Raw genomic sequence first — 13536 nt, 5'->3', positions numbered from 1 at the left:
CCTCCCCGAGGAGGGCCGGCGACGAGGAAGGGACGGGGGTGGGGCGGTGGATGGGCAAGGAGCAGCTGGGCAGGTGGAGGCGAAAAGCTCCAGAGAGGTGGCTGGGTGGGCAAATGGAGAAATGGATGGCAGTCGAGGGGGTGAATGAGCTGGGAGGACGGCTGGCTGGCTGGAGGAAGAGGCAGTCAGGGAGTAAACAGCTAAAAGGATGGTGATGGGGGAGGGCAGCTGGCTGGAGACAAGTGGAGGGTTTGTGGGACATTCTAACCACAGCAGTATCGCGGGTGGGAATGATGGTTATGGATTTGCAGTCAAGGTGCGTGTGATGCTGGAAACTGAAAAGTAGCATCTGGCTGCTGCTTTAGTCTCAGCGCTTCTAGAAAGGAATCTCAGGAGTGGGGTTATCAGGGGTTATCACGTTATCAGGGTGAGGGGTGTGGCCTGGGATGGCCCTCGGCTCCCTGGGCCTCAGTGCTGACACCTGACCGACGGACCCTGTCTACTGTCCCCTGTTCCCAGGATCTTTATGTCGCTGAAGCTTTATCCACTCTGGAGTCATGGAGGAGCCGCTATAACCAAGTTGTAAAAGACAAGGGAGACCTTGAGCTGGAAATTATTGTCCTGAATGAGTATGTCTATTGAGGAGAGGGCATGGGGCCGGTTGGAGGAGGGGGTGAGCCGGTGCGAGGTGCCAGGCATCCCGAGGCAGCTCATGTGGGTCACACGGGTGCCATCTGGTCTCCTCTGGTCCAGGGCCACATTTGACTGGCCCGGAGGTAGGCCCTGGTTCCAGCCCTGTCCCAGGGTCCTAGCCCCTGGTGGGCAGTATGGACGGGCCTTCTCTGCTCATACCTGGCCAGAGCGGGGCCCTAACCTGCACGGCAGAGAAACAGGCCCAGCCACAGTGGTATCCTCCTTCCAGTTCTTGAGGGACAAGGCAAGTGGTTTCTGCCTTTGCCCTATCTTCTCTCAGCTTCTCTTTGTCTCTACCAGTCAGTAGGTCAGAGATATCGCCTGGGAGTAGTGGGCAAAAGTGGCCTTAAGTTGAAGGTGACTGAACACACCTTCCTTGTCACTGGTGAACTATCAACAGTGACCATTCTCCGGCTCAGCCGTATTCATGTGTTCATTCATTTGTTTATTGAGCAACTACTATGTATCAGGCTGTGTGTTGGCCTTTAAGGTTACAGCAGTTAAAAAACAAATGCATTGCCTTCCCCATGGAGTTAACCCTGTACTGCAGTAGGAGACAGGGCTACAGAGACCTGGACTCCCTGGGCTAAGGGGTCACAGGGGAGCTAACTTGGTCTCTAGGTCAGGATTGTTTTGCCTGAGGAATACCTTTGGTTGTTTTCAACTCAATTTGGCAAACATATCCTGGGAAACCCGCTAAATGCCGGGCCTTATGCCAGGCACTATCCTTGGGATTCTCCATCTAGTGGGAGAAAATGGATAGTTAAAGCAGAAGGATCTGAGGTACAGACGAAAGGGATCAAGGAAGACATGTCCTGAGGTGGGAAGTCTGAACTGGGTTTTTCAAGTTGAGCGGGCGTTTGCTGGTGAAGCAATACAATGTGTTTGCTCGGGCCTAGTCAGTACTTAGAAAACATTTGCTGAATGGCAAACTATAATTTCTCAATACTCAGAGCACATGCTGTGCAAAGGCGCGGTGGTGGATCTGCAGTCAAGAGCCCCCAGGCTCCTCCGAGGCCTCAGACTCTGTTTTTGGATTAGAGCCCCTGCTAAGGGCCTCAGGGTGGGGGAAGGGGACGAGGGCGGGGGTGGGGTGGGGGGAGCCGGGTGCCTTTCTACTGCTTTGTGGCACCCGCCCTCACCTGAGGGAGACGGAACCCCAGTGTGATATGTGTGTGAGGGAGATGGATGCCTGGGGGTACCCCTGACCACTGAGCCTAGGAGTTCTGTCCTGACTTCAATTCCTGATGGGCTAAGAGATCAGGAACTGCTGTGGAGAGCTGGGAAGGGACTGCATTCGTGGCCCTTGTCTTTAGGGAATGTCTCAACCTTGTGGGACGATTAGAACAGAGAAGGCTTCTTGGAGTGGTAAGGGAGGCAGACCTTAAAGGCTGTTATATGAAAGCAGGCTACCTGGGAACGCCATGGGTGCCAATGCAGGGGCAGCTGCTCTTTGCAGTGGAGACTGGGAGTGGGCCGGGTGCCAAGGAGAGGGACATGGGTGACCTGGGAAGGAGCCCCAGGCCCCACTCCACACAAAGACGCAGGCTGCTCACAGCCTGCGGGGTTGATTGTGTCTGCTTTCGCTTTGTGACCTTCCAGCCGGGTGACAGATCTCGTAAACCAACAACAGACCTTGGAGGAGAAGATGCGGGAAGACCGGGACAGCCTGGTGGAGAGACTACACCGGCAGACTGCCGAGTATTCCGCATTCAAGCTAGAGAACGAGAGGCTGAAGGTGGGTCGTGAGAGCCGGGCCCGGGACATTCGGGTAGAGAGCAGATGGCTGGGTACTTCTGGTTGGGCCTGGAGATGACCACTGGGGCCTCCCAAGGGCATGGAGGCAGCAGTGGGCTAAGAGGGCTTCCTCTGGAGTCGGGGAGACCGAGATTCAAGTCCTGACCAAACCTTGTAGACCTGCAGGACCCGAACAGGATGTCTGCCATGCTGTTGCTGCAGTTTCCTTAGGGGGAGGAAGTGAGGTCTGTGTGGGGGGTGAGGCAGGCGAAGTGCCCCACGTGACACTCAGCCTGTTCACGTGAGGTAGATCTGACCTTGAAGTTAACACTGATGCTCCTGGCGCACTGCTGGGGTCATCCACGTGCATTCACTCTCACTGTAACCTCCCAATAATGTGATAATTACTCCACTTTCTAGAATAAGGAGACCTCTTAGAGCGAGTTTAAGTTTCTTGCCAAGATTCTGCCCTTGGAAGTATTGGGAGTTCGGATCTGAACTTCAGTCTGACCCTGGGGCTGTAACCACTAGCTTTTAACCACTCGCTCTACACCCTCCAGCAACCCGGTGGTGAGAGGCACCAAACAGAGGTTGACATTGCAGAGCCAGGTTGATCTTGCCTTTTAACCGATCTGGGCAATAATGTCCTTTTTTTTTTTTTTTTTAAACTGATTTTTGTTAAGTAACATAGATTTAAGGAAGTATAATACAGAAAGGTACACAAAACAGACATACTTTGTCCACCAGTCGCCCTGATGGAACCTTAAAGCCAGCCACCCTGGTGACCTCACCTAGTTACAGATACCCCCTGCTAACGGAGCAGTTATCCTGACTTCTGTCACTCCAGATGAGTTGGCCTGGTTTTGAGCTCCGAGCCTGGCCCTCGTGGCTCTTCCTTGGCGTTCTGTTTGTGGAAGTTACCCACGTCGTGTGTGCTGGTCCATCCTTCTCTGTGCTGCGCATTTTGCCATTGCAGGAATTACACCACGACATGTTTATCCATTCTGCTGTCGATGGACGTTTGGGTGGTGCAGCTTCCTATACCTTGAAGTAGAAATGCTCGGTCATCGGTGGTACATTGACCTTTGGTAGATGTCAGCAAACAGTAAAGCAGTTGTACAGATTTCCACTCTTATCCGGGGTGTGTGAGAAATTTGCTCCGTGTCTCCTCAGCAACACTTGGCATTGTCCACCTTTTTCATTTTAAAAAGGTGGGCGAGCACTAGTGTGTCACTGGCTGCAGTGCAATTGTTGCATAAATGACAGACACCCCCACGTCCAACAGTTACCTGGGGTAATGTCTGAAGGGTGGTATGTCTGTGTGGTGAAATACAGTGTGGCTCTTCAAAATGTTTGTAGAAGTATATTTTCCTAGACATCAATTACAAAGGTAATCATAATTACACAGGTAAAATATGCTTGTATGAAAGTTGAAGACATCACAGAAATGTGATAGCAGAACTGAAGGTCTCTTAACCATATATGTGCATTTATTCCAGTTTTTTTACCCTGATATTAACTTGCATATTCAAACATATGCACATTCATTCATCCATCTGTTATTCTGCAGCTTGATTTTCCCACTCAACCTTATTTCATGGATATCTTTTTTTTCTTTTGTTTTCTTTCTTTTAAATGAGTGCTTATTATTTTATTGAGATACCATGACTTTATTTTGTCCCATCTGCTAAGGTGAGCATTGGGTTATAGAACATTTATTGATGAGAGAAGTAGTTCTCAACATACTTGTTAATTGTAGAGTTTGTTGCAAAGCACTGGATATAATATAATGCCATGCTTATTGGAAAAATAAAATATCTACACAGCTGTCAATATATGGCCATATACTAAGGAATCATGATTTGTTTTTCTGGGTTTTATCTCCATTTTCTTTAATGATAATGTGTTGCCTTTTTTCTCGTTTTTTTCTTTGTTTTGGTCATGCCACAACAAATTCGGGATCTTAGTTTCCTAAAAATGGATCAAATCCTGGCTCCCAGGAGTCAAAGTGCTGAATCCTAACCATGGGACTGCCAAGGAATTCCCAGTAATGCATTGCTTTTGTAATAAGAACAGAAAAACACGGGAATCTCTTATTTTCATCTGTATTCACTTGAGTGGATCATATCAGGAGCCCCGCCGTGGTGCCTCTCTGCAGAAACCTGCTGGCAGGGGTCAAGTAGGTGGGGCTTCCCTTTGCCAGCCTCTAGGAGTAGGAGCCAGGGCTTGGTTTGGCCACCTGCTCCGGGACCTTTCCTGCTGGTTACCCACGAGCCAGTTAACCTTAACCTGGTTCCCTTCTAGGCTAGCTTCGCCCCAATGGAGGACAAACTCAACCAGGCGCACATCGAGGTCCAGCAGCTGAAGGCATCGGTTAAGAACTATGAGGGAATGATTGACAACTATAAGAGTCAGGTAGGCCGTCCGGTGCCAGCGGCCCTGCGAGGGCAGCAGCGCCTCCTGCTATGGAGGGAGGTTCACCCCAAGGCCTCCCCCCAGAAAGGTGTTGTTGTTTTTTTTTTTTTTTTCCACCAAAACTTGGCTCTACCCAATGCTTTGTTGGTCCGCAGGTGATGAAGACCAGACTGGAGGCTGATGAAGTGGCTGCCCAGCTGGAACGCTGTGACAAAGAGAACAAGATCCTTAAAGATGAGATGAACAAAGAGATTGAAGCGGTATTGCTCCCCGTGCTTACCTTCTTCCCCTCCCAGTCCTGGGCCTGCAGTCTGTCCCTCCTGTCTGCCCTTGACGCTTCCGATGTGCTTCTCATCTCTTCTTTCTCTCTCCTGCTTCCTCGTTATTCCTCTTTCTCATCCCAGTTTTCCTTCTTCGTTTTCCTTAAAAAAAAAAATTTCCCCTGCTTGGAACACTCAGGTGGATTCACATCCACAGATCTGCCAGGCCATAGGTGTGCCTGTTGCATGCATTCTGTGTGATGTCTTTATTTTGTGCCAGCCAAAAAATTGCCTCCTGTCCCCTTCCCCCCAGAAAAGCATCATTCTTCTAGAGACAGCTTTGCTGTCTGAAAGCAAAGGGATCATCTTAATAGTGACCTTGGAGACAGATTGAGTCCAGGCTCAGCCAGTACCTGGCTGCATATCCTTGGACACATCAGCATCCCTCTGCAGTCCTCAGGCTCCTCCTTAATACAAGGATGGGTGAAGACCAGATAGGTGATAGCTTTCCCTCTGACCCAGAGCACTGTGACTGCCTTCCTCGGAGCTTTTGGGTTACACTAGACTTGAATCCTGGCTCTGCCAGTCTCTAACTGAGTGACCTTGGGCAAGTGATCCTCTGATCTTCAGAGTCCTTAGGTGGGGCCAGCAGCACCTGCTGTGTAAGTTGTATCAATTCAGGGAGTAATGCCTGGGTCCTGGAGTTTGTTACATGATCACCATTATTCTTCAATGAGTGAAGGAGTAGCAGGCTGCAGTCACCAAATGGCCAAATGTGTCCCCCCAGAGAACAGCTAAGATGTTTTTAGTGGCCTGCTGGGAGGCTGCACTTCTGAATCCTTTCCGGGGGACTGAGGGCGGCCTTGCCCACACTCCCAAGGAGTTTGTTTGGTTGCTGCGGCCGCCAGGCCCTTCCCAACCGTGGGTTCCTCTCTCCCACTACAGGCGCGGAGGCAGTTCCAGTCCCAGCTGGCTGACCTACAGCAGCTGCCCGATATCCTTAAGATCACAGAGGCTAAGCTGGCCGAGTGCCAGGACCAGCTGCAGGGCTATGAACGGAAGAACATTGACCTCACAGCCATCATATCAGACCTGCGCAGCCGGGTAAGGGACTGGCAGAAAGGGTCCCACGAACTGGCCCGAGCAGGGGCCCGCTTACCAAGATGAGCTGCACGCGCGCCCACCCCCCCCCCCCAAGGGAGGACCACTTCTTTTTCTTGGCTGCCGCTTTCTGAAAGGAGTGAGCTATCATCAGTGCTGTGAAATAAAAGTCTGGTGTGCCAAATGCCTTGTGTTTGCACAAAGTGATTGTAGTTATAGGAGCTGCCGGGCCCTCCTGCTCTCGCCGCTCCCCGAGTGCTCCAAGTCTCCGCCGGCTTCTGCCCTTCAACGCTCCGCTGCTGTCTTCAAGCCTCGTGCCTCCAGCGGACACCAAGCCATAGGTTTTCTTTGTCTCCGTCTTTCTCTTGCTTTAGCTGCCTTTCCCTAGTCTGACTAGACCCCTTGCCTGAGCTTCTGTCCCGACAGAGGACTGCTTTTCTCCCAGAGGCAACCTGCCTTTGGGTGCCTGGAACCAAGCCGGCGAGGTCTAAGAAACGGTACGCTTCTCATCTGCACTGTGACATTGGGTGAGACCCTTCCCTTCTCTACACCTGCTTCCTCGCAGTAACAGTGGAAGTAGCTGCCATTTTTTGAGCACGTCCTCTGTGCTCCGGCATTCTCTCATTTAATTCTCCCAGGAACTTTGCGAAGGGTCTTATTTCCCCCATTGTACAAAATGCAGCCGAGGGCAGAGAGGGGGAGAAGTCATTTCCTGAGGTCACAGAGCTAATGCTTGTCAGCAGGGACTGGAAGCCAGCCAGCTCCATCTGGTTCCCAAGCCCATGTTCTGAGTACTTTAAATCACCTGCCTACTCTTGAACCTGAGTGTTCTCAGGGCCTTTCAGGCCTGGATTTCTGAGTCTTCTGGATAACTTCTCAAACCTGCCAGTCTGAAGGACTTGATAGATTCCCTGTGGCCTTGCTTGCACTGCTCCCCAGTTAAGGAGAATGACATCAGCGGTCCCACCAACGTCCTTGGTACAGCTCGGTAGTGGGTTGCGTGGACCAGTTAGGCCTGCTGTCTGCTTCTGCCTTCTCATGTCTGCCCAGATCCTACTGACTGGCCTCTCCTGAACCAGAATGTGTCATCGTGGCTCTTCAGGATCGAAGCTGGCTTCTCAGCGTGGGAGAGCCTTCGGTTTCAGGGGTCGGGCCTAACCTGTCCCCACTCTCCTCTCTCCTCCAGGTCGTGCGTTGAGACTTGGATGCCTGCTGAGGGCAGCGCGCCTCTCTCCTGGGTGTGGATGACAGGTCACAGGGATAAGGGAGGGCTGTACCTGGAGGTTCTTTAGTAAACCGGTCTGTGTTCCTGTCATTTTAGATCGAACACCAGGGGGACAAGCTGGAGATGGCGAGAGAGAAACATCAGGCTTCCCAGAAGGAAAATAAACAGCTGAGTCTGAAGGTGGATGAACTGGAGAGGTTAGAGGCACTTGGTCTGATCTCTGTCCTCTTCCTAGGACCTGAGACTTTTCTGCCACTTAGCTGCTTTGGGCTCAGTGTGCAGAAATGTTTGAGGGACTCGAGGCCCTGGAAGGTACTAGGCAGACCTCAGAGGAAAAGCTGTTTTCACTGCAGTGGTAAGCATTGTGGGAGAGAGGAAGGTGGTCTCTGGCCAGGGGGGATGCTCCATGACAGTGTGATCAAGATCAGACCACCCAGTGGTGGTCCAGTGGTTAAGACTCCGCGCTTCCACTGCAGAGAGCCTGGGTTCGATCCCTGCTCGGGGAACTAAGATCTTACATGCTGCATAGTGTGGCCAAAAAGTAAAAAAGAAAAAAAGGATCAGCCCACCCATAGGCACCACCTATCAGAAAGGCATGCTTTATCCAAGCAAACCAGCAGAGCCAGGTGCTGCAGTGGGGACACTCCCCCGCATTCTGCTTTTTGTTCCTGGTCACCCTTCCCAAGACCTTTCTGATCTATTCCCTGTTACTTACAGACTATTGGAGGCAGTCAGGTAAAGAGTTCACATTTTGGAATCAGAATCTCTGGCCTTTGATCACAACTTGGCCACTTTACCTGCATTGTGATCTTGAGCAAATCACTTGATCCTTTTGAACCTCATCACCCTGTTTACTCATCTTGAGAAAAGGAACAAGGTAGGGAGAACAGCCCAGTTCTTGGGGTTGTTGTGGATCTTCCACGAGATAATCCTCAAAGGGCAAAGCATGTTACCTGGTGTACAAAATCACGCCATATAGGATAGTATATATGAGTTGGTATTATCTCCATTTTAGATACAAGGAAACTGAGCTTGGGGAGAGGTTAGATGAGTTGCCCCAGATCACATGGCTGGTACTTGGCAAAGCTGTGACTTAGACTGTCTTCCTCCAGAGCTTTTAGTGTTCATAAAATGAGGGCTGGAGCCCTTGTTTCAGTGGTGAAAGACTTGGGGAATCCCAGGAGGCTACAATTGGCCCACGTGGCTCACACAGCCTGCCAGCAGGGACTTTAAGCAAGTGGTCTCCCCTGGGCTCCACCTCTACTCTGCTGGCCTCAAAGATGCAGCTGGAAAGCTTAGGACTTACAGAGCTCCTGAGATTGGAAGGTGTTCTGGAAGCACAGCAGGGACCATGTGTGCACACGAGATGGTCACTGCTGCCCCGTGGCTGGTCACAAATGATGTTGAGTGGTCCAGCTGAAGTCCCTTTGCTGAGGGTGGCAGCAATGAAGAAGTGAGGGTGGGGTGGGGCATGGGTTTTGGTGACAGACCTACCAGCTGTGGTGACCTTGAGTCAGTAACTTCGCCTCTCTGTGGCTCGGTTGCTTCATTTGTAAAGTGGGGATCAGAATGGAACCCACATTCCTGAGCTGCAAGGTGCTGTGTTACATGTGATGACATACGTATGCGGCACAGCCAACGGTCAGCCTGTGCTTGCTCCTCCCACTCTCCATACAGCTTCTTGCCGTCATGATGATCAGCAGATTTCTTTGATTTATTCCTGTTATTCCCTGGAGATTCTTGGTGTGATGTGAACCCCGGCAGCCCCCGGCCGTGTGGAACAGGACACATAGTGGGATGGCAGACTCTTGACTGAGTGCTTTCACCTAGGAAATTGGAGGCGACCAGTGCCCAGAATATCGAGTTCCTACAGGTGATTGCCAAGAGGGAGGAGGCAATCCACCAGTCCCAGCTGCGACTGGAGGAGAAAACACGGGAATGTGGAACCCTGGCGAGGCAGTTGGAGAGCGCCATTGAAGATGCCAGGAGGCAGGTCAGTCTCACATCTGTTGTCAAGTAGCTCTGTGTCTTTGGGCACATTGCTTAACTTCTCTGAGCCTTTCTCCGCATCTGAAAAATGGGCATATTGTAGTAGTACCTGCCCCCACAGATTCATCATAAATGATTGTAAAGGACTTGGCACTGGATTCACAACTGCTCCTGTCATTGCTGCCGGTGTGGGCCTCAGACAGGTGTTTCACATCTGAGGTGGTGACTCATGGAGCGTTGGCAAAGGGCAGGTGAAGCAGGCTTGCAGAAGTTGTCTCCATAGCTAGCTCCCGCCCTGAGGCTCCAGAGACCTCCACAGTGAGACCGGTTCGTGGGAGCGGCCCAGCCTCTTCTTTTCCAGGTGTGCCCCATGTCAAGTAAGCCAGCCCCACCTCTCTGCTTTCTGGGCAGGTGGAACAAACCAAGGAGCACGCAGCCTCCAAAGAGCGTGCAGCCCAGAACAAAATCCTGGACCTTGAGACCCAGCTGAGCAGGACCAAGACTGAGCTCAGCCAGCTGCGGCGGAGCCGGGATGATGTGAGTCTTGCTGGGGGTGGGGGGTGAGAGCAGACAAGAAGGGCGTGGGTTGAGGTTTGAGCTTCCTGGGGCCCGCAGGGCACGGGCAGGGCAGGGCAGGGCACGGGCATGGGCAGGGCATGGGCAGGGCCCGGTGTTCTGTTGTTTTTATGAATATGACATGGTTTTATTTTTCTCCCATCACTTTCCCATCCCTTCAGGATATTCCAGGCCCATCCCCTTTTTATTACCAGCTTTGTTAAGACGGCATTTACCATAAAACTCTCTCATTCAGATTGTACAATTCAGTGGTTTTGAGTACATTCTGAGTTGTGCAGTTATCACCACAATCCAGGTTGAGAATATTTTCAGAAAGAAAGTGACCCATTAGCAGCCACTCCCGTTCCCCCTGCCCTCATCCCCTGGCCTCTGGGGTTGGTCTGTTCTGGGCGTTCCACACACTTGGCCCCTGCCCTGTTCCTTCTCTCAGGCTGATCGCCGCTACCAGAGCCGTCTGCAGGACCTGAAAGACCGCCTGGAGCAGTCGGAGAGCACCAACCGCAGCATGCAGAACTATGTCCAGTTCCTCAAGTCGTCCTACGCCAATGTGTTTGGGGATGGTCCCTACACTTCCTACCTGACCAGCTCTCCCATCCGCTCCCGGTCTCCTCCTACCTAAGCCACTGCTCTTGGGCTAGGAGCTCAGATGAATGCCGTGGCAACAGAGGTGTCGCTAAGCCATACCTGGAAAGCCTGTTGGTTTTCCTCTCTCTTCCTGAGATGAAGTATGTTCAGGATCTTGTCTTAGCCACTAACTCCAGAAAAGTGCCTCGAGCAGCAGGGGATGGAGCCGAACCCACTTAGTTCTCTCCTCTCCGATAGCATCACCTGATGGAAATTTCTAATTACCCCAACAGGCCTTAAAGCTACTACTGTTAGGGTCAGGTTTTAACTCACTGTGATTGGCTCTTTTGTTTCTCAAGAGAATGTTTGGCCTGGACTTTCCCTCCAGACCCTTTTACAGCTCTCTTCTGTTTTAGGACTCTCTCTCTCTCTCTCCCTCCTTCTCTCTCTCTCTCTCTCTCTGGTTTTCCCTGACCTAAACCAGCAGGAGCTGTTAGGCAGAGGTCCTCACCACGCCACACGTTCACACGCTGGTTTCCTCGTTGCATGGGTACGGTGTCCTCTCCAAGGTGCTTCCCTCCCACCTGTGGCCAAGTTTCCTCAAGGCCACTTGCCCTCACGCACTTCCCTACAGACACTCGAGGGCTTATGCTTTACAAGTTCACCTTGTAAAAGTACGATCCCAATCTCCCTGATTTTTCTCTTGGCTAGGTTTGTGTCTGTGGAATGCATTTATTCTTGAAATGTGTGTGTTTTACAAAAAGCTTTTATAATCAATATTTAAGGTTCCATAGGATGGTCTCCTTTAACCACACAATCCCTCTTCTACAAGTGATTCAGTGAAACACTGCAGAAGAGCCAGTAAACGTTTTTTAAAGGACGTGGTACATGGAACATAAACTATTTCATTTTGACTGGGTTGGCTCTTTCTCCTCTGCATGCTTTCACTTTGCAATCCCATGAAAGGACCGGAGGAGATATATGGTAAGGTGCTGCTCGGTATGTGAGGGCAGATGACTTTAGCTGTTAGGAGGAAGATGGGTTGTGTCTGTCTTACTATTTTTTAAATGTTCATTGCTTTCTGAAAGATGATGGGTTATTTTTGTCCTCCTCACATGTTCCTGTATTTAAAAGAACAACATATTCTTTAGAGAGAAGAGAACACACTTGGTGTTCTCTGCTGAATCCTAACCTTTCCATTCTAGATGGTATTGGCCTCTGGGTGATCCAGTCTGGTCCCCTCTCAGCCACTCTAACCCAAGTCCAAACCTCTGGAGAATTCCCCTGTGTCCCCAAAAGCAGTGGTCCCACACAGGCATCTGGGTTGCACTCCCAGAACCGCACCCCACCCCACCGCCCCCAGTTTTGGAGACGTTTGTAGTTTCCAGCTTTCAGTGGTTTGTTTTTGTTTGTTTTCTTCTTCAATTTTATCTTCAGCTTTTAATTTTGCCAAGGAAGGTCCCTGAAATTACTACCAACAGCTACCATTGCCATGAAACCATGCCTATTTTCACATCTTTAACATAGACTTGAACTTTCATACAATGTATGAAAGATCTTCCTAAGAAAACGTAGTTGATAAACTTACACCAATGTGCATACATTTCTGTATAATTCATCATTATCGTCAAGCTAATGATAACCCCCTCAGTGCAGGATTCTGCTGTCTGTGGTGATGCTGTAGGAACACCTCTCTTTGGGTTCATGGCTGGGATTCTCCCAACAATGTTCTGTTTTTCTTTGTAAAATATTGTATTACAAAAAGTCCAGAGATTTTGTGAAAATGAAAAATGTTTATATTGCTTCAAATTCGAGAGTTTTCCTTTCTGCCTCAAAAAGACCCCATGAAATGGGCAAAAGGGTCAAAAGTTAGTGTCCTAGTTAAAGCTAGCCTCAGGCAATGATGAGCTTTTCATTTATTGAGATAGATTTATTTCACTCTTTTAAAGTGTATAATTCAGTGGTTTTTAATATATTCAAAGTTGTGTGACCACCACACACAACTTTATCTAATTCTTGAACATTTTCATCACACCCAAATGGAACTTCTCCTGAGAAGCCTGTATGCACGACAAGATCTAACAGAACTGGACATGGGACAACAGACTGGTTCAAAATTGGGAAAGAAGTACATCAAGGCTATATATTGTCACACTGCTTATTTAACTTCTACACAGAGTATATCATGCTAAATGCCAGACTGGATGGTTCACAAGCTGGAATCAAGATAGCCAGGAGAAATATCAACAATCTCAGATATGCAGATGATACCACCTTTATGGCAGAAAGTGAAGAGGAACTAAAGAGGCTCTTGAAGGTTAAAGAGGAGAGTGAAAAAGCTGTCTTAAAATTCAACATTGAAAAAACTAAGATCCAGCCCCATCAGTTGATGGCAAATAGATGGGGGAAAAGTTGAAACAGTGACAGGTTTTATTTTCTTGGGCTCTAAAATCACTGAGGACCGTGACTGCAGCCATGAAATTAAAAAATGCTTGCTCCTTGGAAGAAAAGCTATGACAAACATAGACAGCATATTAAAAAGCAGAGACATCACTTTGCTGACAAAGGTCCACCTAGTCAAAGCTATGGTTTTTCCAGTAGTCACGTATGGATGTGAGAGTTGGACTATAAAGACAGCTGAGGGCTGAAGAATTAATGCTTTTGAACTGTGGTGTTGGAGAAGACTCTTGAGAATCCCTTGGACTGCAAGGAGATCAAACCAGTTAATCCTAGAGGAAATCAGTCCTGAATATTCCTTGGAAAGACTGATGCTGAAACTGAAGCTCCAATACTTTGGCCACCCGATTCGAAGAGCCATCTCATTGGAAACGACCCTGTTGCTGGGAAAGACTGAGGACAGGAGAAGGGGGCAAGAGAGGATGAGATGGTTGGATGGCATGCAGAAGCTTAATGTCCTGACCTGGGATGGAACCCAAGCCTCCCCTGCAGTGGAAGGGCACAGTCAACCCCTAGACC

General features: G+C 49.8%; 1 protein-coding gene across 6 annotated transcripts in view; it reads left to right on the top strand.

Moving 5' to 3' along the window:
* The window catches only part of ODF2 (outer dense fiber of sperm tails 2), a 29957-nt gene extending 17588 nt beyond the window's left edge, over window positions 1-12369 (top strand). For all 6 annotated transcript variants that reach the window (XM_043916711.1, XM_043916709.1, XM_043916710.1 and 3 more), the window contains 9 exons: window positions 520-629; window positions 2296-2431; window positions 4735-4845; window positions 5001-5105; window positions 6051-6209; window positions 7528-7628; window positions 9262-9424; window positions 9832-9957; window positions 10427-12369. In XM_043916711.1, coding sequence (XP_043772646.1) covers window positions 520-629; window positions 2296-2431; window positions 4735-4845; window positions 5001-5105; window positions 6051-6209; window positions 7528-7628; window positions 9262-9424; window positions 9832-9957; window positions 10427-10615 — 1200 coding nt within the window. In that variant the 3' untranslated portion in view covers window positions 10616-12369. The remainder of the gene's footprint in view (window positions 1-519; window positions 630-2295; window positions 2432-4734; window positions 4846-5000; window positions 5106-6050; window positions 6210-7527; window positions 7629-9261; window positions 9425-9831; window positions 9958-10426) is intronic.
* The last annotated feature ends 1167 nt before the right edge of the window (window positions 12370-13536 follow it).

This window comes from Cervus elaphus, chromosome 11 (assembly GCF_910594005.1).
Source record: "Cervus elaphus chromosome 11, mCerEla1.1, whole genome shotgun sequence".
Taxonomy (NCBI): Eukaryota; Metazoa; Chordata; class Mammalia; order Artiodactyla; family Cervidae; genus Cervus; species Cervus elaphus.
The sequence above is the reverse complement of the archived record's forward strand: the minus strand, read 5'-3'. Positions and strand labels throughout refer to the sequence as shown.